General features: G+C 40.5%; 1 protein-coding gene across 1 annotated transcript in view; it reads right to left on the reverse strand.

Annotated features, from left to right (window-relative positions):
• Positions 1-2,058: 2,058 nt before the first annotated feature.
• The window catches only part of CDC5L (cell division cycle 5 like), a 30,892-nt gene continuing 5,962 nt past the window's right edge, over positions 2,059-26,988 (reverse strand). The window contains exons 5-16 of the mRNA XM_083856788.1: positions 26,862-26,961; positions 26,560-26,778; positions 25,283-25,427; positions 24,981-25,169; positions 23,482-23,630; positions 21,643-21,805; positions 20,422-20,586; positions 18,741-18,821; positions 18,165-18,410; positions 15,260-15,457; positions 3,636-3,848; positions 2,059-2,528 (exon numbers count right to left, since the gene is read on the reverse strand). Of these exons, the coding sequence (XP_083712914.1) occupies positions 2,424-2,528; positions 3,636-3,848; positions 15,260-15,457; positions 18,165-18,410; positions 18,741-18,821; positions 20,422-20,586; positions 21,643-21,805; positions 23,482-23,630; positions 24,981-25,169; positions 25,283-25,427; positions 26,560-26,778; positions 26,862-26,961 (1,973 nt within the window). The 3' untranslated portion in view covers positions 2,059-2,423. The remainder of the gene's footprint in view (positions 2,529-3,635; positions 3,849-15,259; positions 15,458-18,164; positions 18,411-18,740; positions 18,822-20,421; positions 20,587-21,642; positions 21,806-23,481; positions 23,631-24,980; positions 25,170-25,282; positions 25,428-26,559; positions 26,779-26,861; positions 26,962-26,988) is intronic.

Here is a 26,988-nt window from a genome sequence, read left to right on the forward strand (position 1 = left end):
CCACCCCACCTCTGTCAGCCAGGTTAGAGTTTCTCCACTACAGTGAAGTGTTCATGAGTTTGCATTGTTTATGGTTATACTTATTATTGTTCTTGGATAGAAAGGTCAAATCAGTGGCCAGCTTCAGAATTTTAAAATAAAAATTTATTGTCAAGGTGTGCTGGTCATTCTTGTGGCCACCAAACATCTGCATTTAGCTACAAAGCCATTTGGAACGATTCAAGGAGTGCTGTTCAGGACAAAAACTACACCCAAGAAATAGATCTGGCAAGCCTAAGCTCCATCATCACCTACAGCTGGAAGCACTGACATCTACCAGCATCCAAATTTACTTGGATAAACTTACTTCCTATACACTCCAGTTTAAGATCCCACACCTGAATGATCTCAGGATGTTTTAGCCAGGCTCTGCTGCTCCATTCACACCATTCTGAAACCAACAAATGCACAGAAGTACCCTGTGTGAAGTTTTTGGGGTAATTTTAGCAGATCTATGACTGGCTGCCCTAGAGCAGGTAAAAAAGCTAAAGCAGGGCACAGCCAAGCTCTAAGTAAGAAAAGAGACTTTATTAGTTTTCTTTCATAATTGAGATAGAAACTGCAGGACAAAAACTCTGACTAAAGACAGGGAAATCTGTGAACTTGCAGAAGTGTTGTGTGAACAAACTACTGCAGAAACACTGAGAAAAACTCCTGCAGGTACTTTTCAAATAGAACCACCTCATGCCTGCTGCAATTAATGACTAGTTAACGGCACACATTTCAAGAAAAAAAAAAGTGTTTTGTGACTGATCAGTCCTTCTGAATTTATCATTTAAGCAATTTAAGGCAGTGTTTGAATACCTGTCTAGCTCCAAAGCTGTAAAAAATACAGTGCACATCAAAGAGGCTCTGCTGCAGCCCTAAAAAGAAAGGAAACAATTGTAGTTGTGGTATTGGTAAACCTACAAGGGTTTCTCTGTTAATATCTCCAGCTACCACACAACCGCAAGAACTGACATGATATGCCATGATTTTTCCTTTTGGGTATAACCATCCAAGCTAAAATACCCCATATGCTACAAGATTGATGCTTAATACTTCGTTCCAGATGTGTTCTGGCTTAGTTAAATATTTAACACATTTCTAGAAGAATGTAGTCTATAATTGCATTAATACTTCAGAAGAATGATGTCCTGGTGAGTAAAGGGAAAGATATTCCAAGGCTGGCTGTGTCCTGACTCCTGTCAGTGATCAGCAGGACTCACCCAGTTTACATTTAAAAAAATCTGATAATCATTGATCACCACGGATGGCATTGACAGAGCTATGCAGGCACAACCCTGACACAGTGTTCTCCAGTAACATTTCCAAGTCCTAAGCAAAGTGACACTGTAATCTGGTAAAATTCCAGACAGCAAAATTCCCATTTAAATTTCAAATATAACCAAGCAAATTTGCACGATGCATGTTACTGGATGTATTTAATTGCTGAATTTTGTGCTGTTAACAACAGTTTTGCCTTTTTCCCCTGTGCCTTTCCACAAGCCAAAAGACCCAAAGTGTAGGCAAATTCCTGCTTTCTCCAATTCCATCCTTACCCTTCAGGAGAAAGCAATGAGACAATTAAATCCTGTTGAGATGTGGTGAAAGAAGAGGAGCAAACACAGAACTTCTTTCTCATCCCACATCACAGGCAGCAAAGTGCATAATTTATAAAAATTAATACTCAGAAAATTTAACAGCACATTTTCTGCTTATATCTATGGCTCCATTAAGCCATGCTGGGTGTCTTTATAAAACTTACCCCTGCCATGGTTCCAGGATGGGGAGATTATGCCAGTATGACCATTGAAGCACCTTGATAAAGCTGTGAGTGTTTATTCACAGGCACAGAGAAGAGTTGGGAACATGGTATTTATTACCTGGACAACAACTATCCTGCACAGGTAAGTCCTATTACAAATTAATCATGGAAAATGAAGGCAATAGCAGGGAAAAGGAAGACCAGAAACATAAAGGAGGGCTGGGATGTGTGAAGATTCAGTTTTAGTTAAAAGACAGACATTATTACTTCACTGTTTTTTAACATTCCAGGTTTATTCAAAAGACATTATTCTGCATGTATCTTACAGGTCTTAAGACTGGTAAAACACTAGGAATAACGTGATAACCCTAGCAAATGAAGACATGGCTAAAATCATACCAGAGTGATTTTTCTTTTCTTTTCTTTCAATAAAATTTTGGACATTTCAATCCCATTTTTAACACTGGCCAGAGCTATTCATACCTAGAGCATTTGGAATAGTCCACTGAAGGAACAAAACTTGACAAGATGGAAACAGCAGACTACACTTGATTTCTGCAACTGCTGGCAAAAGCTGCTGGAGAAGTATCTGCACACTTTAGAAATGTTACATCAGTGACAGATGGAATTTTGTGCTTTAATACTTTGCTTGAAAAGTCTCTTTATCCAACATGAAGTCAGCAAATCTCTGCTGGAGCTCCTTTTCTCTCTCCTGCTGTCGCTGCACATCTTCCTTCAGACACTGTAAGGAAAACATCATTAAACAACCAGGCAGTTGTCCACCAGTCACACCCATGAAGATCATTACCAAAAGTTGTATTTTAGTTCCTCCAGAGAAGAGCTCAGAGTTGAGACAGAATATTGCTGAAATTACTTACTTTAAATACAGATGTAAAACAAGAGCAATGGATTTAAAGTATCAAGAATCACAGTTATCTTACTTCAAATGTCAAGTAGCTCACCCTGTTTTTGACAGCAGCTAAAGATCAAATGCTTCAAAACGAGAGATTTCAAATTGGAACTTTGCCATTTACTAAAAACAGGTGCTATTAGCAGCTATCAAGTGATTTAATATGTTTTAAGTGTTATCTTTCACTAAATCAGTGAATCACTTCTGAGTTTGCAGACACATCTATCAACATTTTAAAATCATCTTCACGAAATCAGTTTTAAGAACTGATGGATTTTATCTTTTTTATAGCAAGTGTTTGAGAATACCTAAGCCTCAATGGAAGCCTCTGTTCAGGAGGAAAAACACATTACAATAAAAACTATGCTCAGGTGAACACTTATTCCTTGGAAAGAAAGGCTGGCACTGGTTCAAACCTAGGACTGAGTCTCGATTAAGGGCTGTCTCATTAGCTGAATAGAAGAATATCCTGGAAATCCTTAAACTAAGAAAAGTGGCTCCAAGGCAGTGATTTCAGGTATATACCAGCACTTAGTCCACTGACTTTTAAGGGAGAAGATTTCAGACAAGTTTTACATTTATCCAAAGTTCTAATAGTAATTAAAGCCGAAACAAACCAAATCAAGAGAGAGATGGAACTTGTGCTGATACACATTGCAGAAAACTTATAAAATAAACCACACAAGGAAATAAAAAAAACCCCAAAGTTAGAGAACACACTTCCAGATTAGTCCCAGCCTCTAATATGTGTATTAGAGAACCTTTGATACTGAAGTAAAAGACAGATAAATCTGGTAACAGCCAAAAGTACGATTTTAAGAGAACATTAAAAACTCGATACCAGCTCGGCCTGTGAAGCTCAGAGCTCATGCCTTGTATAAACACCTTATCCCTGAGGTGCCCGTGTCTGAGCTCAGGCCCTGGACTGTGGATTCTCACCTCCAGCCTCCGAGGGATGGCAGCATCCTCGTGTTTCTTCAGCTCCTCGAAGGTGCGCAGCTCCAGGTGCGCCTGCTCGATCTGGTCCCACAGGTCGTTCAGCTGCTTGATCAGCCCCATCGCCCGAGACTGGTAACCACCGAGGAGGATCTTCAGCTTCTTCTCCATCTTGGCAGCTCTCTTGGCTTCAGTGGTCATGTGGCCTCTGTTGATCTGCCAGAAGGAACACAAGAGTTGTTTGAGTTACCCAAACGTCAAATGTCAAGAGGGAAAAAAAAAAAAAGAAAGTAAAAATATATCTGTGGAATTGTGTTGAGTTGATCAAGTTCTTTGATTTCTATTAAAATAATCATACTGTATATTTTACAACAACCTAGACTTCTGGATTAAAATCTTTATAATAAACATAACACATTTCTAAAATTGTCATCCAGACAAAATCCATAAATAGACAAGTGACACAAATTACAAAATTCTGTCAACTGAGACACAACACCAATAATTGAATGTATTTGTGTTAACATGTTGTAAATGTTGTATAAAACATTTATAAACAGCAAAGGTAATAGAAGTCTTTGTGCATTTTTCCACCTGGGGTAAAATTAAATGAGCACTAAAAGAATGAAATAGCCATCAGAATTTTTAAGGTCTGGAAGAAGGAACCAAAGAAATCTTTAACACTTAATCCCAATCACAAATGGCCTAAAGAAGAAGATTAAATATCTGGAAGAAATTGTTCCCTGTGAGGGTGGTGAGACCCTGGCACAGGTTGCCCAGAGAAGCTGTAGCTGCCCCATCTCTCAAAGCATTCAAGTTTAGGTTGGACAGGGCCTGGAGCAACCTGGGATAGTGGAAGGTGTCCCTGGCCCATGGCAGGGGTTGGAATGAGATGATCTTTACAGTCCATTCCAGCCCAAGCTATTCTGTGATCCTATGAAACCAAAAAAGAACACAGGCCTCCACCACTGAGCAGAATTGTGGAGAGATGCAACAGCTCATATCTCTGAACAGGGATATAATGTTCCTTGTTGAGGCTTTTTTAATGCTACTTCCTTTAAAAAAAACCAAAAACAACAAAACGAAATCTTTTTTTCTTTAGAAAGGATTGTGTGAAGAATACCAAGCTCAAGAGAAAAGAAATCAAACTTCTCAGATTTTGATTTTTGCCACACTTAACGATATATTAATGCAGGACGTGAAACATAAAATGAAAGTTTTTGAAGTGTTAAAATATAAAAAAAACTCACAACCACACTGTCTGAGTCACCAATCCTTGCCTTGTTTCTTTAAAAATCAAAGCTTTGCTGGTGAACATTCTCACATACAAAGAAATTACCAATAATCAACCAAAATGCAGCACTTTTCATTGCTACAATTACCCAATATATCATTTATTACCAATTAAAAAGAACTCCTTTGGGAAGGAACTACTGAGGAGGGATCTGCCCTTCACAGTGGTAACTACAGTCAGCCATCACAGTCATACACACCAAGCTACTGCAAAGTGCATTTCTTCAGCCTTTCAGCCCTCCAACTGTACTGAAGTACCCTCTGTTACACAGCTGGAGGTTTCTGTAACATGCCCTCCTACTCCTTAACAATTTATTCACTCATTTAGATCAGTTTTAGTTGGTGGTGCAGAGATAAACAAAGTGAATGGTCAAGGGAGCAAACTGTTAATGGGTGAGTGAAAGAGAAATTTGACTTTCTGAGCTGTCTAGTTTGCTCCTGGGGAGAGGGATGCAGACTGCTACGCTCTTTTCAAACTCTGTTTGCAATGCAGACTTCAGCTATGCCCAAGGTGCTTTAAGCATACAGAAAGGCGCCTCTTTTTCAATATTTATATAAATCTAGAGAAAATTAAATAAATAGATTAGGGATTTGTGAGGATACTCTCTGATGGAAAAGTATGAAAGCTTTAAATGTCTTCATTGGTAAATAATATGCTATTACTGCAACAACAAATACAGCTGTGCGGTCAATGAACTATTTTCCAATTAGTGTTTCTTGGATGAAAAATGTGTGCTGAGCACCACTGACATTTAGAGATTATGGAAGAGATGGATGCACAGGCAAACAGAATTTTGTTTGTAACAGAGGCGTAATGTAACAAAGATCAATTGTCCATGTTGCTCCCAGCATTACAGACAACGTAGAGTATGTCTAGTGTGAAACTCCCATCACAATGTCACTTTTCAGAGCAGGCGAAAAAAGACCATTTACAGAAGTTCCACTGTTCTGTCATCCTGAGTGAAGATCTTATTCTTTACTGTGAGGATGGTGAGGCCCTGGCACAGGTTGCCCAGAGATGTGGCTGTCCCATCTCTGGAAGTGTCCAAGGCCAGGCTGGATGAAGCTTTGGGCAACCTGGTCTGGTGGAAGGTGTCCCTGCCCATGGCAAGGAGCTGGAATGAGCTGAGCTTTAAGATCCCTTCAACCCAAACCATTCTGTGATTCTATGATCTCTCAACAACTTCATTTTCTAATAAAATGTTAAACACTGAGTACCTGAGAACATAAGCACAATTACCAGCACTATCCCCACCATACACAAAAGGGACTGGATCAGTGTGGTCACAAGCCCTGAATTATCCCCATGTTCCAAGCATGGAACGTGGTACCACCAAGTATCACCAGCAGCAGAGGCAGTACTGGCTTGGTCTCCCACTTTTACACTCTTCGGTTGGGATTCCCTTTGCTTGGCTTTAGACACCAACATCTGAGTTTGTCACAGAAGGTCTTTCTGTCATCAGGAGGGAAAATGGTAACTCCAGGGCATGGCTCATCTGTTCCAGGGCTTCAGGACAAGATTAAATACTCAGTGAAGGGCTCTTCACTGACTGAGCACAAACTCCTTTGTTCAGACACTGTTGTTATCCAAGATCAGGGAGATCAATCCCACCTTAAGTGTGTACTGCCTTAAAGTGTTAGATATAATAAAGCATTTTTAAATTTGAAGCTTGTAACAAAGCCAGTTCAAGTCTAATACTTATTACAGTGTCAAACTCTGACTATTTAAAGACTCTTGAAATTTTCAGACAATGAGAATTGGACTTAATATTTCTGAGTTGATCTGAATACTGGACTCTTAACTACTAGAGCTCTTTAGGTTGTGTGCTGCTGTATCACTTTTCTACTCAGCTCCTTGTCCATCTTGGATTATCATAGGCCTCACTGCTCTAAGAAGAAAAAAAAAACAAGAAAAAGAAAAGAAAAGAAAAAAGCCTCTCAAGTATCTAAAACCAGAAATAAGAGTCCTTTCTTCCTTCTCTGCTTATGGAGAAATGTGAACACTCACCACCTTTTCCCCTCCCTCCCAACTACAAAATTTTAGGACCTACTACGAAAAGGTCAAAAGGAGGTCTCAGCTTTTGTAACAAATACTATTTATTAAAAATTGCTGACTGCTGCATTAGTGCCAACAACTGCATATAATTTCAGTTCAAGCTTCATAAAATTTTAAGGCTCAGATACCAAGCTAAAAATTCCAAGCAGTTATAAAGAGGTGTGTTTAAACAGTAGTCTACATTATTTGCTTAAAGCAAAGAAATAGATTTGAGTAAAATCTGACAACCATTTCCCCCTGAACCTAACAGAAAGAGTAAAGACATTTGAAAGATTTCTCCACCTATTTATTTTGTACTGTTCCTTAGCCAGCTTTGGTTCTGCTGACTTTTATACCAGCTACAGCAAAATGAGAACAGCATGTACAGACACGGGGTAAGATGATATATGATGTTAAGGCAAGTGTGAGAGCCTCATCCTATCCCAAATCTCTGATGTAAAAGCCATCCCTCATGACTCGTAAAGTGGTGTTCAGTTTTCAGTACTGCGCTAGAGAACCAAGGAAGAGAAACCAAAACAAGCAGCAGACAAAAGAGCCAAAAGAGAAACACACATAACCAAAGGTTTATAAAACATGATCTAGAAAAGGGAGACTGACTGGAAAACCAGGGTTTGTTTGGTTTGTTTTTCCTCTGCCTAGAAAAAAATAGAGAAAAAAGAAGTAAGACAACACCTGCTTTAAATATCACAAAGTTCTTTGTGAAAAATTCATCTGTTCTTACAACTACTGAGAAAGGAAGAGGGACTTCAATCTGGAAAGGAAATTTTAGATGTTAGTTTTAAGGTTTAACTAAGGACAATGAAGGACAAGGAAGGACTCCTTATGAGAATAAACATCCACTGGGAAAGATTTAAGAAAAACTGACCCTGAGGAAGGAAGAGCTCAAGTGCCTTAAAAACTGCATTTTCAGAATTCTCATCTCACCAGGTCTACTGAGGACACCCCTCCTCAATTCCAAGGGCTTTTTCGCTGTACTAACTGGTTTGTTTTCCTTCCATTTAACTTGGAGCTTCTGGTAATCCCTGAACAGCTTTAAGCTCTCTTGTCTTTTAATTGATCTCCCTAATCATGCTGGATGGATTAAACAAACATGGAAGAAAAACTGCTGCATGTTACAGTCAAAGCAAACCAACCTGTTCCGTGACCTTGGAGAATCAACATCATCACAAAGCTGCCTCGCTTGTGCAGAGAAATCCTCTGCCAGCTTCAGCCACGCCGGCTGAGCAGGGTACTCTTGGAACATACATAGCACTACTCTAAACGTTACTGTAACTTCCTTCCTCACCTCAGACCCACATGTGGCCTCCCAAATTCAGTTCTGCTGGCAGGAGATGGATTGACTTCATTGGAACAGCAGGTTTGTGAGCTTGGCTCATGCTGGTTCAGCTGCAGTGTCTGGGGTGAGAGCACTCAGCTCAACAGCAGCTTGTGCTCCAGGCCAGGCACTTCCAACCACTCCAGGGACAAGAACCCCCACACTACAGAATCCTCTGGCCATGCTGGGCTCATCTGCCTTTACAAGCTTATGGTGCACTCAACAAGAGCATTTTTTTTTTAAGTCATTAATTTCTCTACTTGAAAATGCTTTTTAAGTTCCAAGCTCTTGGACAGAATTCTCATTTTTTTGGCTTGAAACACTGTTATATCTGTCTAGAGTTTGACCAGGCAAAACTCTCTGTAGAGCCCTGCCTAAGTTACCCCCAAGTTAGTATAAGGTAATTCAACTCTGCTGGAAACTGAGGCTTGGAGTTAGTATCAAACCAAAATTGCATGTCCAGTGTAGAACAATGTGGCCTCAATCTATTAAACAACATCAGCTCAGCTCATTGACCCAAACCACTCCATGGGCATGACACAATTTCACATTTCTGCTGTGACATTAGAGAACACAGAATCAGAGAATGGGTTGGGTTGGACAGGACCTGGAAGATCAAATCATTCCAGCCATGGGCACCAACACCTTCCACTAGACCAGACTGCTCCAAGCCCAAGTCCAAGCCCAGCCTGGCCTTGAACACCTCACCTCCAGTAAGGTGCTTTACTTAATGTACGAGGGAGGATGAGGACCATGAAGTAAAGGTGCTGACCAGGATCAGAGCAGTCAAACAGGGACTGAGCTTGTAGTTGTTAAGACATGAAAAAGCAGAAATTAATTTGAATTGACTGGGATCACACAAAATTTTTTATGGAAAGATTCACTTAAAAAATCCTCAAATTAAGGCATTGCTAGTAAGCAACTATAACTTCCCAACTAAAACTAGACCAGATGTTCAGAACTTGCATAGCAATATAAAGCTGCCTTTTCCCAATTTTATAGGGGAGCCTCAGATAAATTCCTATACTGTATTTTGTCACGTAGATCCTGAACCATTATGACTTACTGGTACCTGCAGAACACCATTCTCTCTAATGACCCAAGAGCATGCTCTCCCCAAAATATGTTCCAGAAATTACAATGACTTGTCTTTAAACACTATGAGTCAGTGTGACTGTTGAGTAAAGACAATGCAGGGTATATGAAAAGCAAGTGCCCCTACAGGGATTCACAGCATCCAACCACCTAGAACCAGAATAATTTAGAAAAGCTACTGTGTAAGTCAGCAGTCATTGCTGATCTACAGCCATGACATTTAAGTCCACTCAGAAGATTATTTTTGGGAATTGTTTCTAAGACCAGCAGTTTTATGAGTGACACCCATATATGCTCCCTACAAAGAAAGAAGGTTGCACTGAGGTGAGTTTCAGTCTCTTCTCCCAGGTAACAAATGACAGGAGGAGAGGAAATGGCTTCAAATTGCATCAGGTTGGTTTAAACTGGATATTAGGAAAAGATTTTTTTATGGAAAGGGTTGCCAAGCATTGGAACAGGCTGCACAGGGGAGTGGTGAAGTCACCATCCCTGTAACTGTTTAAAAAATGTCTGGATATGGCACCTGAGGACACAGTTTAGGGGTGAACAAGATGGTGGTACAAAGCTGATTGCAGGACTTGGTGATCTTAGAGGTCTTTTCCAAATTTAATGATTCAAGGATCCCATCTCAATCACAGAAATATGTCTAGAAGATAGAAGTCTATGATGAAAAATGAGTAATATATTTTTACTAAACTTGTCTGGAAACTCTTCACCACTCATTGAGGAAAAAAAACCCCTTGCATTACAGATCACAGACAGCAACACCCACCAGAGGCCAAGATCTTTGATTAGCCACGAGCAAACAGAGGTTACTGCTGTGTCTGGTGAGGTCACAGGGCAGCCAGCACAGTGTAATTACCTTCAAACATTATCCCTGCACACCCAGAGTGCCTGCACGGCCTCTTCCAGAGGCTGACAAGGTTGTGAAAGCTCAGACAATAAAGGAGCTGGCAAAGATCCTGGCTCCCTCTCAATACAGCAGAAGCCCCACAGTGATCCTGCAGTGGTCAGTTCTGAACAGTGAGGGTGTGCAAAGGCCTTTGCAATGAGAGCTTTGTCAATGCTGACCTTTATTTCTAAGCATGCTAAGTTACCAGATTCTGAACAATCTGACAGTGAAGACCTCTGATACTTCTCTGCTGTGATCCTTTGGTGCCAACTACATTCCCAACAGACCTTGTTAAAAGCAGTGTATTCCACAAATTCAAGACATTAGCACAAAACAAAACATGTGACCATAAAAGTAATGCTACTCAGGATTTTCACCATATTTTAGTTTTGTGACTAATTTCTCTGTTCTCAGTCCTATAAAAACTCTTATTTTCTCCAGGTGCTTTCTGAGTAGCAGCACACCTGAAAATGCAAAAGAAACTGCAAACTTTAGCATATAAACTAGAGAGAAATTAAAAGACAATCTCCAATAAACTAAGTGATATACCCTGCAGCAAAGTCTACCATGTAACCTATAAAACTCCAGCTAAGCAAGTTGTTTTTAATCTGAATTAATTCAGAGGACTTGGACTGCAACTAAAAGCAAACATCAACATTTTGGTAAATCATCACCTTGATGTATGGATACTGCAAAGAATAAATAATTTACTATATTTTGCATATACAGTGTACCTTGAACTTTTCCCCTATTATAAATAGCATTTATAATCTAGTAATCAACTGAAATGATAATGTTAACTACCACTACTTTAATACAAGTATTTGTATGCTCCAAGCCAACTTTATTACTGTCTTCAAAGGGAAAGTAAAGATGGCAGGAAGTTTCTATGTTGTGAACTACAAAGAGAAGCAACTAGCTTGTTAAATAGATGCCTTTACTATCGCATTTTATCTTATAATGTTCCCAGATTAACATATGTTAGAAGGAATGCTTTTCTTTATAAATGTATTGTTTGGAAGAGAAGGGAGCAAAAGTTATTTCAGAGAACTGAAGCAGTTACTCAACACAACTGCAAGCATCAGAAAACTTCAATTTCTGAAATCACTTGCTCTGCAGTGTAGCCCAGCCTTGGAAAAATATTCTGGATTTCTAGAAGCTACTGGAAAGATCAGAAAATTCCACAAATCTGAGGTGTATCAGAGACACATACTGAGGTCACAGTGATTCACTTGCATAGACCTGAAACTCCCCATCTGTAATGCAAGAAAGTTCACATACTAATCCTCTAACACCCTTAACCCACATTAAGTAACACATTCAAGTAGTCCAAAACCCTCAAAACAAAACAATGAAAGATATTACTAATACACAGCAGTGCACTCCAACATCAGAACTGCTGATGAGCTGTGCATTACTGATGATGCCTGGACAGGATACTCAGCCAAACAGAAGCTCTCCACAACGGCTCCACTTTGCCTCCTCAAGTTCATCAATAACAGCACAAATCTGTTTGTGATATCAGCATCCATTTGAGAAAGATAAATGTCATGTCAACATAGGCTGCCACAACTAAACCACTCAGGCAGCGAGAACAGGACAATTAGAGGAAGATGAGTGTGTGTCCACACCATCAATCCACCCAGGAGTCTCTGAGAGATGAAGACAGACCCAGAAATAGCTTCATTTTTTTGCACAGGATCTGCAGGGTGTCAGCAGTCCCATATGGAAGTGTTAGACAGTGACTTCCCCACGTGCAGCTGTGGCAAGTATCAGGACACTCTCATGGTTTTTTCCCCTAACAGTCTTAGTGCACTATAAAGGGGAAAGAGCAGCTCCCAAAACTGACCATCATCAGTTGCTGTCGCTGGCAAACTCTGTTTTACAGTTTCTACTCTTCTCTCAAAGAAAGCTAAGAGTACAAGTGTCTTGGGGTACTGAAAGCTGAGCTAATATCCCTGCTTTTCATTAAGCTTGTCTGATACTTCCCATTAAAATATCTATTTCAACTGATATTGCTTTCAGACAATTTTCCTTGGAAAAACATTAAAATGAAGGTGGGTTTTGTTATTGCTGAGAATGGGGTAGGAAAAAAAAATCTGTGCTTTTTTATTGCATATTCGTTTGTTCATTAAACTGCTATGCTTTTTATTTATTGTTTAAAAATGATTCAGCAGGTGATCTATGCTTAAAAAACTTGTATATCTTCCTTTTAGGAAAGGTCAGGCCACAGAGCTGCACTAAACTGCATTTTGCACACACTTGGGAGAGATTTTCAGGTCAAATTTAACTTTGCACAGAGTCCACCTGCACTCAACAACAGTGAGCTGTGAAAGGCAGCACAGTGCTCACTGCACCTGCAGGCACGGGGCTCTGCCTGGGCTTGGGGGTGGTATTGTGGAACACAGGAACATGGGAGAGCAGGACTGTGTGGAATTGCACCAAGGCATCAGTCTCATCCAGCAGCACTCTGAGCTCCCAGGGGATGTAGCTACATTAGCCAGAGTCTCATGACTGCAGTGACTGATAACAGACACAGGATGGGTCAGGCTGGAAGGGACCACAGTGGGTAATCTGGTCCCTCCTCCCTGCTCAAGCAGGGTCAGCCCAGAGCACAGGATTGTGTCCAGATAGTTCTGGAATCTCTCCACAGCCTCTCTGGTCTCTGTTCAGTGCTCAATCACTGCACAGGAAAAGTTCTGCCTCCTGTCCAGGTGGAACTTGCTGGGCTCAGTCCCTGCCCATCCCTCTGGTGCCATTGCTGAGCCCCTGGGGCAGAGCCTGGGCCCTGCTCTGAGCCCTCCTTGCACACAGGGACACCCAGGGCTGAGGGCCCCTCTCAGCTGGGGATCCTCTCGGGGCTGAACAGCCCCAGCTCCCTCAGCCTCTCCTGGGCAGGGAGATGCTCCAGTCCCTTCATCATCCTTGTCATCCTGAGCTGGACTCACTCCAGGAGCTCCACGTCTTTCTTGTCCCAAGGACAAGAACTGGACACAACACTTGAGATGTGCCTCAGCAGGGCAGAGCAGAAGAGCAGGATCATTTTCCTCAGCCTGATGGGAACAGCTAACAGGATTTTGTTAAGAGTCCCATGCAATACTGGCAGCAAATAAAAACTTTTTTTTTTTTTTTTTTTTTTTTTTTTTTTTGGCAAGACCTCTGATTTGTATTTTGCTTCCTGGGTGACTGTCTTGTAACTGCAGAGCAAAGACCACTTAGAGCAAACATACACGAGTTTGATAAATGATAAACTTGACCTTACTTTGCTTCAGTATTCTTAATAAGCATTCCACCACCAACTACTCATTCAAATATTGGGAAGAGAAGGACAGAAATCAACAGCACAAGAAAGCCCACACAGAAGTAACCAATTTAGACTGCAGAAACAGTGCACAGGATAAAGGCACAGGGCCACACACCAAACAATTAAGAGAAAACAAAATATTCAAGAGCTACTCATTAAGCAAGTACCATCCACCCTGTGCAGTAAATGAGTCTGTGGAAAAACTAGGCTGCAATCATGAAATTAAAGACTGTCTCAAAAAGCATATGCATAGGCAAATTAAGGCTGTTCATGCATTCCCTAACTTGGACTGTTTGACTTTGCAACTTTAATAATGCCCTTCTAATGTCGTTTTGGAGCTGAGATATTTAAATTTCAAAAGCATTTGTACACAAATTAGGTGCAGCCCTCCGACTGCTGGCGCGCCGCCCGCCCGGCCCCGCTGCCATGCAGGGCCCGGCTGCGGCTGAGCTCCCACTCGGGTTTGGGAAAGCAGAGCCAGGGAGAGTCTGTCTGCAGTGCTGGGCAGGGCAATGGTGCTCTCTGCTGGGTGAGCAGCAGCACGACAGGGGCTCTGCAGTTCATACTAAACCCCTACTACCAGGCTACGTGCAGGTGAACATTTTTTAACCCAAGAGCAGGGTTAAAAACTGAGGGATCTGTACTTGAACAACGCTTTTGACTGACAGACTTCACAAAAAACACACTCACGTTGTATTCTGTGTGTGTGAATCAAGTGAAAATTCAGCCTTTCTGGTCTCTTCTGTTATTTCAGAAGCTGTTTGGGGAGGTTTACATCTAGCAGCTGTCACTATGGTGATGTTAAATACAGAAAAACTGTTTTTTGCAAAGTTTCTTTTTTACCATGGGAAAAAAATAATCTGAGGCCTGGATAATTTATAGAGACTTTCAGGCTAGAATGGTACTTCAGAAAACATTTAATGACTTACTGCAAGTCAGAACAAACATGTTCTGTGGGAAGAAACTGTTTCAGACCAGCTTACTTGTTATCATGAACGTTGTCCGTTTTTGGTTTTTTGTATGGAGCATTTGGGTGAAAATCTAGAGAGAAGACTGGGCAAGGGAAATCAGTGTCAAAGGATCTGATAAAAAAAGCAAAATGGGATCACAAACATCCATTGTTCTCTTTTTTTGGAGTGAATCTGTGGAACTGGAAGGAGATGCCAGCCTGGCAAGAATTCAGGACTATCTAACCTTCATGCATGTAACAGTCAGTCAGAAACCAAATGTTAAGTTGGAAAGAGAACTTGAGAGGAACTTTGGGATGGAGATGGTTTTTTTGAGCATCTTTGTCTGAGATTTCTCCTCATATTGGCCACAATCAAGTGCAAACTAAGAAAGATCTGATCCACTCACGGCAAAGATTAGGAAAACATCAAAAAATCCATGCTTTACGAGACAGCAGAACCTGACCTTCTCTCCAGCAGAGAATGGAGTGGGTAAGCTGTGTTACAGCTAATAGTGCAGAGAGAAACTTTGTGTGGGAATAATCTGTGTGGGGATATTTTAAGGAGGAAGATGAGAGGAGGTGATTTAAGCACCTCAAGAACATCTATGATGAAAAACAAGACAAAACAAAAAACAAACCAAAACCAAAAAACCCCAAACAAACCCAAACAAACCAAACAAAAAAAAAAAACTCCACAAGGAGGCAGAAGAAAGTGACACTGACCTCGAGTCTCTTTTCAAGTGACTCTATCCTGTCTTTTTTGCTGGCCAGGTTAGCCCTGGTGTAGCGGCTCTGTCCAGGCAGGTACAACACTTGGCTGTAACATTCTTCCCACACCTGGTTATAGGCTTCACTTGACAGCTCTCCGTGCCCCATTCCCTGCTTTACCACCTCCATCTCTTGTGCCAGTAGATCCTGTGCCTGTTGGAAAGGATGAGAGAAATTGCAATTACAATATACAGGATACAAGAAAATTCCTCTTCTTTTCAAACCTTCAGTGTGCAATTCATGGGGGCAGCTTTGCTTTTCATACCCAAAGCTCACCATCAGGTTAAGCTAACTATGAAATTGAACACAGCTGCTGTGGATTACAAATGAAACCCAGGCTAGAAGGCTCCTCACAGCACAACTATCCCTCATTTTATATAATTTGGCCAAACCTGACATCACTCTGGCATGGCTAATGAAAGCTGTGGCACAGCGAGAAACTTCATCTTGCTGCACAAGAACAGAGATAAAAGCAAGGACCTTGAGAGGAGGGAGAACTGTACAGGCAGAAGCAGCTGTACTATGAAACAAAAATCACTTTTCATTTCCTTTTGCTTGCCCTTCTCTACACAACCTGGAAAGTCAAGTCTAAACATTCCCGGGTGAGCTGCTTAGGCCCTGCTGCAGGAAACACAACTCTGGCTGTAACTAACACATTCTGTGGCTGAAGAACTGGTGAGATGGGAGCACTCTGCTGCTTCCAGTTTAGTTTACAAAGTCTATGATGAACTGAAAAGGTTTTTGTTGGTCTCACAGCTCTTAATATTTCTGACAAAGAGCCTGGTCCGCAAAACTACACAGGCACTTTGGTCCTTCTGGTTTTATTAATAACTAAAAAACTAAAATGTCTTTGCCAATCCAGACTTCATTGGTTATAAAAGCATGTCTATGTCCTCTCTTTGAACAGGTGCAGCACAAATTTCCCTATCAGCAGTAGGTATCTTACTGCAAGATGTTATGTTTTGTAACTGCACACTGACCAGGTAGAAATTCAGGTATCACCAGATTAGATGATTCCACAGATACTGGGGAAAGGAAAATTAATTACTTGCTCTTGATGGTCAAGACAGATAAAATAGGAGTAACACAACCACACCTGACAAAGCTAAATGTTATAAATGTCAATTAGCCAAGGTTAGTACACTGTGAGGAACTACTTGAGGGTATTTACTTGTGGCACCAGAAGTGTTTCCCAGCTCCAGGAGCTCAGCACACCGTGCCCAGCACCACTGCTAATCCTTCCCAAAAGAGAACTGCACATCAGGAAAGAAGGAGTATTTTATGAAAGGGTTTTAGCATGAAGATGTTCTAAAAACACATGAAATAAGCAAAATAAGCAAGCCCCAGATGAGATCACAGAGATAGGAAAATTTTCTGGTTTGAACTGGATTTTAGACGAAGAGGGAATACTGTGCTGAATGTTAGAGAGCAAGCAGGAGCAGGGATGCAAAAAAACTTCTGCCCATCAGTTAGGAGACAAAACTTCCAGGGACTTTGAAGAAAAGTTTCCAGACAAAAACTACTGGACCGTGTAATAGTCTCTGAGGGAAGTGATAGCAAACCTGATTCTTGCTGCATTTCAAAACAACCAGAGAAAGCACTTGGAGAACATTCCTAAGGGAACAATCTGACATTGGCAGGGCAGTGAAATTCATGATCTAACTGTATTTTCCATCTTTAATGTCTCCTGGTAAGAGATCTTGAAGTATAATTTTTCATTTAACAGCAAATTGGAAGTACATACTGTTCACTGTTTCTCCTCTTAGGTTCTATATTTATTGGTCAGATATGGTCAAGGATATGGATTTAAAATCTGCTTGTGTATCTTTAGAGTCACCTTAAAGGAATAGGGGATTTAGGTGTAGAGATGCAGCAGGTATTGTCAGAGGACAAGTCCGGAGAGATAGACAACTTGGTGGCATGTGATTTTGTTCTTTTCACTCATTTTTATTCCTGTAGGCATTTGGTCAAAGGTTACTGGCACAGCTTCACAGGTGAAGCTCTTTGAAAGAGCTAAACCACAGAATTGCCTATCTGTCACTTGGCAGCAAAAGGCAACATCTGTAGCTGCTTAAATAAATGAACACCCTGAACTGGAGCTCTAGTCCAGAGCTGCTGTTTAACTTGGGATTACAATGCAAAACAGGACACAGTGCCCAGGCCAGCCACAGCCCAATGTGCCTGTTCAGCACTTGTGGACCAGGTATGGCTGTAAGATCAGCTGCCACAGCCCAGCAGGCTCTGCACCAGCACAGCTTGCCTGGATCAAGCCTGACAAGCACAATTAAACAACTTGATTTGCTACAAGCTGACTACCATTGTCCCACTTGGTCTGCACTGCTTTGAAGAAAATGCTTTGTAATTCTGGATTAATGAAATTCTGAGGCAGTAGGAGGTAGGTATCACACCTGGTTAATGCCTCAATGATTTAACGGCAATTTACAGAAACAGCAAAGTAGAATTTGCTAACTGTTGGGGGATTATTGCTGTTACCTTTATTTAAAATGGTAAGCAACCACAACACATTCAAATTTGTATCTCAGTGACAATGTCTATGGGCAAATACAGCATCCTCATCATTCTGCTGAAAGCTCAGACTGGCATCAGCTCACAGAAAGGATAATGTGCCCTTAAATCATCCTCACCTATTTACTTACCCCTACTTAATGCTTGGCAGTGCTGGGTGAACTATCAAACCTAATTATCTTAGAGGTCTTTTCCAACTTAAACTCTGTGATTACAGCCCTTCATACAACTCCCTGGAGACCTCCCAGCTGAATTCTGCGCAGGCTTTTCCCCTAATATTACAGAACTATGCCCTAAGGAGAATTTAGGTCTCCTTAGGCTACACAATTCTCACCTTCTTGAGATCCTCTTTGGAGAACTTCTCATAAGGATTTTGTTCCAAGTAAGCCATGTGCTCTGCATTGTTGCTTCCAAATCCAGGGCCTTTCCCTTTCTTACCAGTAAACTGCTCTCCAAATGGATGGTGTAAAAGATCAAAATGAAGCATTGTAATCATCTCTTTCTTTATGAGTTCTTCACTTTTCTGCAAGTCTGTCAGAGGTGGTTCCACATTTAAGGGTCTCAGTATTGTTTCATTAACCTGCCCAGGAATAAAAAAAAAAGTTTAAGTATCATATACACCAGAGGTAACATTAAATTCATGTATCTCCATTAAAGTATGAATTTTATGTATTAGCTAAGCCCCACAGAGCAGGTGCCAAAATCCCTTGTGGTGGGACACATGCAGCAATCTCAACATCTGTGCAGGTGAAATACTTCATGACAAGTCTGCTGGGGAAGTTTCCTGTAAATCATCATAACCAAATAAAGATTTCACTCTCTCATGATCTCCTTAGACTGTATTCCCTCCTATAATGGTTAAAGCCTTTATTTTTAATTTTTGCTAACAGTGAATTTTGTTTCCACTTACTTCTGAGGGCCGTGGTAGATTCTTCTGCACAGCTTTGTGCATCCTCTTCAGTTCCTTGGCACGTTCTGCTTCTCGGAGAGCCTAAACAAACAAGCCAAGGGTTACTTCAGCCCCTGCACCACAATCAGATGCTGCCTAGGAAGGTGTGTGATATAAAAACTAATTGATTATTGCAGTAAAAATTCCTTCCAGTACACAGGCTACATGTTACTAAGCCAGAGCTAAATAATGTGATGACAATGTAATTTACTGCCTCTGAAGTGAATGGGAAGAGCACAGCAGACTAACTCCAAGAGAAAAGAGATCTTCAAAAGTCATTTCCAGGCATCAAATTCTCCTTCAGTCTCAACTCCAGCAAGATTTCGTTCTTTACACATTTCTCCATGTGTGACAACTGCTCTAATTCTTCAGACATTAAATCCACCAGGGAAAGAAAGTCTCTTAAATTAGCAGCCATGACTCTGTTTGTCATCTTCAATGACTTAAAGTACATATTTCACTAAAACAATACTTGTGAAAGTGAAAAAACATCAGAGTTCTCTTTACAATACACTTTCAAGCAATAAATAACATGAAAAGCCAGCGCTGTCAGGAACTTCAGGAACAATGACCAACATCTTCCATGTTCTAATCCCAGCATGTCACAACTTCACTTGAAGGCAGGATGCTCTTCTCTTGTATGATGGTACAACTTGGATTCTTTATTCTAAACATATACATTACCTGTTTCTATTCAGATTCTTTTATTAGGGTATGTATGCATAAGACATAAATATGTATGTGTAAAACATGTTCCTCCCTAAATAGGACACACCAGGAATCAAATTCTGGAACATGCTTATCCTATTTAAAGATACCAAAGCATAGGATTTCTTAAAATATTTTGTTCACTTGACAAAGCATAGCTATTGTCAAAAACTTCTCTAGATCTAGACTCAAAAATCCCATTCATTTTTATAAAAAACATATTTATATAAGATATACAACAGAAGGAGATTTGCAACACAAAACTTAGACTAAGCAATAAACAGAAAAGGGACTGTTTTTAGAAAGATTTAAAGTGTTTCTGGTTACTGGCCAGTACAGCCATTTAACTGGCAGAATTTAAGCTTGGGACTTTATCCAGCCTTCCTTGATTCTAAACCAAAACAAAACAACACAACAGGGATCCAATCACACCTTGGCTGTCTGGGTAATTCTCTGTACTGGCCAAGGGTAGCAATTCCCTGCATGGCAGATTGTTGTCTGTGTGCTACCAGCCTGCCTGAGTCTGTGTATACCTGTCTAACCTTTCACAAACAGCAACTTTTAACCTTGAGAGAATAACCTCAAACTGAAAAAAGGGCACAGTTCTTACGTGCTTAAAATCAAGCATGTGCCACTGTAGAAAAAAGCTTTTAATTAAATTTTTATCTTCTGGAGCAGCTCTTAGGGACTTCATGATAGAAAACGACGTGATACATAACATTAGGAAATTAAGAAAAATTATTTAGAGAGAAAAATTATTTGGCCTCTGTGTATGTATACTCTGATAGCAGCAAAGGAAACAAGTGCATTTTACTTTGCTATCCTGTAGAAGAAGCTGTACCTCTTCCACTGAATAAGTGTGAAACGATGGGAACCACAGAAGGAACACATTTTACTTTAAACAAAAGGCACCATCCCCATCTCCCACACTGACCTGCTTGCGGGCTTCTATATCAGCAGCATCTTCTACAAAGGTTTCATCCACTTCATGCTCTTCAAGCTCCTTTTCTGCATTTTCAGGCAGAACAATCTCGAAGTCGTTCTTTGGAGCAGGGAGGGCCATGAGCCCCATGCGCAGGTGCTCCCGGGACTCCCTCTCCTGTGGGAAGAGCAGGGAGATGTGATGCTTTGGATTCAGACCCTGAATGCAGTGTAATACCCTGAGTGCAACACAATCAGCCTCCATTAATCTGCATTAACACACAGGAACGACACACTAGTTACTCCCTGGCCACCTCAGTCTGCTGCAAAGTCAAGAAGCACCAGATCTGGAAACCAGTGGAGTCCACCAGGAATTTGAAGCCTCAGTTTCCCTTCTAGCAGTAAAAAGTCTCTTTATTATAAAAAGGTTAAGACAGAACCAAAGTATAAGTACATCAAATAAACCTTCTCCTCCAAGCTAAGAGGAGCTCTGGAATTTTGAACTCAAAGAGTTATTGTTGTGAGAACATGCCAAACATTTGGAGTGGATATCTTAGCTAGGCCAAAAAGAAAACTGTCGATAGCTCAGGTGGGAGATATTCAAAGCCACAGTCGAGGCTGCAGAATCAGCCACATAAAAGGAGTTCCCAAGGTGCTACCTATTAGGTATGTGCCCTTTTATACCATGTCTAATTGGCAGGGTCCATCTGGCTGAATCTCCACGAATGGAAACATCTGTTGCCAAAGGTGATGAAAGAGTCTGGACGGGACTCAGATTTCTGAACACCTCAAACCTCAGTGCCCCTAACGGCAAAAATTAAACTCCTTTAGCTCAGTGTTGTCAACACAACAGACTGATGAAAAGGTCCTGCAGGTAAATCAGGAAGCCAAGATGATGAGGAATTTGAAGATTGTGTAGGATTGCAAGAAAAATGAATCTTTGCTCAAGACGCACTTCCTGCTCAGCTTCAAAGATAGAAATAGGATGGAAATTTAACCATGTCTTCTCTGACACACAGTTTTAGAGTGTGTTTACTGAACTGAAAAGCCATTCTAAGTGGCAAGATTTCTGGCTTTTTAAATAAAGATTGTATTTTATTATGTGATGAGGACAGACCCATAGACAGGTGGAAAAAATAACATTTATTATAAAGTAAAATTCTTTTCAGCAGATGAGAACTAAAAGCCTGAAAATTAATAGAGCACTGATTTCCACTTTTTAAGTGCTACTTACCATTTGTTTTGCATAGGATGGGTCACTGTAATCTGCCATTCCCTCCTCTGGGTTGATGTTCAGTTTATCCCGCAGGGGAGTTCTCCCAGGGGTTGTGCCAAGTGCAGGTTTGGGAGTCAGTCCTCCTCGAGGAGTTAGGCCCTCTGACCCCTGAGAGGGTGTTCTAGTGAAGAGCAGTCAGTCATTAGTTTTTTTACTAAAGAGCTCTATTTACAGAAATCTGTATTTTGGGAAAAGTTACATAAACACAGTCTATACATCCAAGCTGGATTTTTTTCTTGGGAGGCAGTGAAACTGTGAAGTGCAATTACAAGAATACTAAAAATAAATTGTTTAAGCCTGTCAATGTGTAACCAAGGTCCTGTCAGGCTGAAATCTAGGCACATCATCATCTTAAGAGAAGCTTCAGGAACTCCACCAATACAAATTCGCACTGCTGCTTTTGAGAGAAGAGCTTATCTAGTTCACCAGGCGTTATTCTGGGATGCAGTGATCAGGATTGAATTGCGAGGTCTGATTTCCCATCACCTGGGCAAGTCATTCACCCTGAAATCATCTGGCCCAACATCTGTCCCATGTTGCAACTGAATGGATCATCCTGAAAAAGCCTCTTTGCTTTCACTGACTATTGAAGTAATGACATTATAATAATTACTTCTAAGCATCTATGGTCAGGGAATATGGACTAAGTCTTAGGTTTTGTTGGCCCCAAGTGCTTCTCCTCTAGATTGGGAAGGAATATTGTTCTCTATCTCAAAGACCCCATGAACGAGGGGCTACTTCATGGATTCATTAATTTTTCCCTCTGCTCAAGGACTTGGATTTTCCCACTGACACAGAATTTCTGCAAGCAATCCAAGCTGACTCACAGGTAGCGTATTTACATGTGCAAATCTGAACTTCAGAGGCTAAAAAAATACCACCAAAAAAAAAAAAAAAAAAAAATCAACACAATTAGACTATCTCTACTTTTTAAAATATAAAATAACCCAAATCAACAGCCAGATCATTCCAGGTCAAATTCTACATTGATTTTGCACCACACTGACACCAAGAGATCTTCAAAAGAAGAAAAAAAGCATTCATTGCTGGAGCTGCTCTTTTAATTAAAAGATCAGCGCTTTTTGCACACAGCTTCTAAACAAAATAAAGCTTCTTTGGAAAAGCTGCCATAAAGGTCCTTTTTATTTCATTCTCCACTTTTCCTACTAACATGATACAAGTAAACTTAGAACCTAAGTGGAAAAACCTGACACACAAAATGTACCAATTGTAACATGTTTTAGCTGTATAGTATTCAGCATTTGTGGGATATGTATTTGTTCACTGTAAGAGTTAAACCAGCAATTCCCTACTATTTAGATTGGCAATATAAGAAATATTTCATTTTGGATATATATGGTTTATAAAATATTTACTTCAGCTTTTCAAAAATTCAGTGTGGGTTTGGCTAAGGGACCTCCCACATCTTTGACTCCAAGGTAGTACTTTGGAAAGGCCAGGATCCACATTGGGAATGACCCTCCAGCTTACTATTTATACTCCTGCATTACTCCAGAATAATTTATACTGCTCCAAACCACAGAAGGCCACATTTTGGATCAGAACTCCAGTGAGCCATACACTGTGTGAACACAGCTGAAGAGGACATGGCTGAGCTTTCTAAAGGCACAGAAGAGGAGAAATTTGTACAGCAAGAGCTTGGAATAAAAGTGAGTTAAAATTTCTTTTGAAGCTCTAATCATGACAGTATTTTACACATCAAAATCTGCTCTGTTCCCCCACCTCCAAACAGACACATGCCCACCCAGGCACTCATCACAAAAGGAGTCTGTTTACCTGAAAGGTGTGGAAAGCACAGTATTTGGAGTCTGAACAACCTGTTTCTGTGGTGTTACCCCTGAAAAGTCACTTTCATGCAAGGGAGTATTGAGACCTCCTTTCAGGGGAGTATCCACATTTGTGAGAGCCATCAGATTCTGGGCCTCCTGTGGAACAGACAACACAAGCAGGGCTTCACCAAGACATTCACATTCATGTTTAGCAGATTCAGTAGCAGCAAGAACAGCTGAAGAGTTATTTGAATATCAGTTAGTGTAAAATGCTTAAAATTTCTTAGCTTTAACACCCATACAGTGGTATTTACAAACCCTACTGTTCCACTGAGAGGCAGCAAAATACGTTATAAACTGGAGTTGCAAAAATGTGTGGGTTACTTATTGTTTCAGCTTCCTTCAGCTTGGCAGACTCCATGAATCTCCAAGATTTGTTAGTGACTGAACACTCAAGTAATCCTAAGAATCCTGATTTTGAGAGGGAAGAGCACACTTGAACTCTGAAACCTGAATTCAATCAACTTCATCCAAATGCACTTCAGAGAGAATGTTCCAAAAGAGATGGTCACTGTTCAGATTTTTGGTCCATGGCTCGATTGGGGCTTTTATGAATAGTCTCCTTTTTTATTTCATTTTTCCTTATTACAGTGAAGAATTAAGTCTCTCTGAAATTGAGCTAATTATACTACTGCAAATAGCAAATATATTCCCAGAAGATCACTAATCTACCTAGAGAACTCTGTAAATGTATAATACTGTGACATTTATAATGTCAAAGCACTCCATTTGAAGGTGAGCCTGGCCATTCCTGCAAACATTGCACAGACTTAGGTTATGATCTGCAGAGACAGGAACTTTCTCTTTTCTTCTATCATGGAACTGCTGAAATACAGCTTATTGTCAACCCAGAGGGTGTTTTGTTTTGGAGTGAGGTTTTTGGGGCCTTGTTTTGTCCTACACACTAGCTGCACTGATTTAGTTTATCCATTTCCACACACTCAACAAAATGTTACTCAACATTACCAGTTTTTTGCAAAATCCAGGTAATCAGAGGTTGCAAAGGCAGGTTTTGGCTAACCTAAGTTTTAAACCAATAAAGTGCTATGAAAATATTCTTGCATTGTTGCAGTTAATTACTACTTTTAATTAAAATAAAAGTTGGACAAGATAAAACATTATTTTAAGGAGATTAACTTACACATCCTCAACACTGAGAGACACACAAGACAAGGAAAAATTATACAAGACACCAGGAGAACGGTTAAAAGCTTCACACAATGTATGACTAAAAGAAAAAGAAACAGAATGTTTTGAAACAGTGACAGTTGACCAAATAGAAGCAGATCTGCTTCCATGCCCTTCAGTGTCCTGAAGATTGGGATTGCTTCAAATCCCAATATTGCACATACATAATCTAAGGAGTGTTTCTCTGGCACTTATACTTTCTACTCAGTTAACTCCTGCTCCAAAAATTAAAACCCATCTTGTACTTTTATACTTTACCTGCAGGATCCTGTCCTGGGCTGCTGGAGTTTTGGGAGTCCTTAGAGCTATGCTGTTGTTGGTTACATTATATTCAGAGAGAAGAGTGCTGGAAGCTGAGTTTGTGATTCCAGATTCCTCAGCAGTCTGTCGTGCAATCTCACTTGCCTGCCCGACTTTCACAACTTCTTCAAGTTCTGTATCAGATATCTTGGAAAGAGAAAATCCCAAGGCACAGTAAGACACAAAATAACTTTGAGATCTATTGGATAAACCAGAAAGCATTGTTTGGTATTGGCATTTACTATCAGTAAACACCTCACCTGAGGAGCTGGCAGCACCAGTTTACTCCTTTTCTTGGTGAATTCTGACACTCCACTCGTCTGCAGAATAGCTGAGGGCAAGTCTGACTCTTTCTTCCGTTTCATGTGCTGCTTGTCCTTTTTGCGCTCTCTTCCCTCCCTCTCACTGTTATCACAGAAAACAGAATCCTTTCAGAACACACAGAGCAGCTACAAAGCAAAGAAGCCAACAGCAAAAAGGCTGTACCCTTAACAAAGAATGGATATGCTAAAATAAAACAATGCAGGAAGAGTGGAGCACCTTGTGGGTGATAAGATGTGACCTGCAGATTCTGCAGCAGAACCTACTACAGGCCAGTGTAACACTTTTAATTTATGGAAGCAGCCAACAGATTTAGCTTTTAGGCTCAATAACTACAATCAATAGGGTAATTGGATTAAAAAAAAAAAAAAGCAGGCCAAGAATTTAGACAGTAAAAATAAGGGAATGTGAACAGTCCCTTTTTCTCCAACAGTTGGAAGAGAAGATGAACGTTTTCTTCGGTGGAAAGTGGGAACCAATTTCTCTTCAGTCTTTAATAAAAATGGCATTTCCTTCAAATGGCAATGGAGACAGTCAGTGAAATCATAAGCTTCAGTCTGAAGCTCCTGCCTGACCCTCAGAACAAAGAGCCATACAGCAGAATCAGTTAGTAACACCATATGAGTTAATAAACCAAATTGTACATGGCACTGGACTCAGTCAGTAAAAAGCAGTTTTGGCAAAAATAGTGGGAAATGCAACAGTACAACTAAATATGTACTCAAGAATGACATTTAACTTCTCAACTACACTTTTGGGGACTTTTTGAGGGGATGGAGAGACATTAAGCATTTAAGGATATCAACTTAAGAACAACTCCACCAAAAATAATACTACAAATCTACTCCTATAAGCAATCTTAATAAGATTATTATTTAAAAGACACTAAATACATCAGCAAATGAACTGCTAAAAAAAATCAAAAAAATAACATTTTGACTTAAAGAGCAAGAACATGCATGAGAAACTCTTTTAAAAGGTGAACTAGAGGAAAGAAAAAAGGTGATCATAGATAGGTGAACTAGACCTTCTGGAAAGATAAAAGCACAAAAAACTGAAAAGGCAGAGGCCACTTGCACTTGTATCTGTTCCATGGAAAACACACTTCTCCCACTCACATTATGTTTCCAGCACTTAACACAGACACATATGGGTTGCTTTTTTTTTTTTTTTTTCTCAAATACGCTGTTCCCAACTTATTACAACACACACTTACGATCTTAATTCTCCATCCAGGTCTTGCTGACGCAGCCTCCTGAAATCTGCATCCAGGGACTGATAATTTTCTTCTGATGTATCATAAAAACCAGGGGCAGGCTTCTTTTCAAATGGAATTTCTGCATTGTAATCCACACCTCTCTTCTTTTTCCTTTTCTTCTGGATCTCAATCCCAGCAGCGCGAAGTTCTCGTCTTTTCTGGAGAGCAGCAAGACGTCTAAAGAAACAGGGACAGCACGTGATTTAAAGTGTAGAGTGAAGAAAAGCAGTCCCAGGATATGAAACTAAGTGTGAGTTTACCGAGCTTCTTCCAGTTGCTTCTCCCTGGCTTTCCTCTTGGCTTTCTTTCCCTGTGTATTCGCCAGACGTGCTCGAGCCTCAGACAGCATTTCAAGCTCATCTACAAGAGTACAGATAAATACAGTAG

This window comes from Zosterops lateralis, assembly GCF_965231275.1.
Source record: "Zosterops lateralis genome assembly, chromosome: 3".
NCBI classification, from domain to species: Eukaryota; Metazoa; Chordata; class Aves; order Passeriformes; family Zosteropidae; genus Zosterops; species Zosterops lateralis.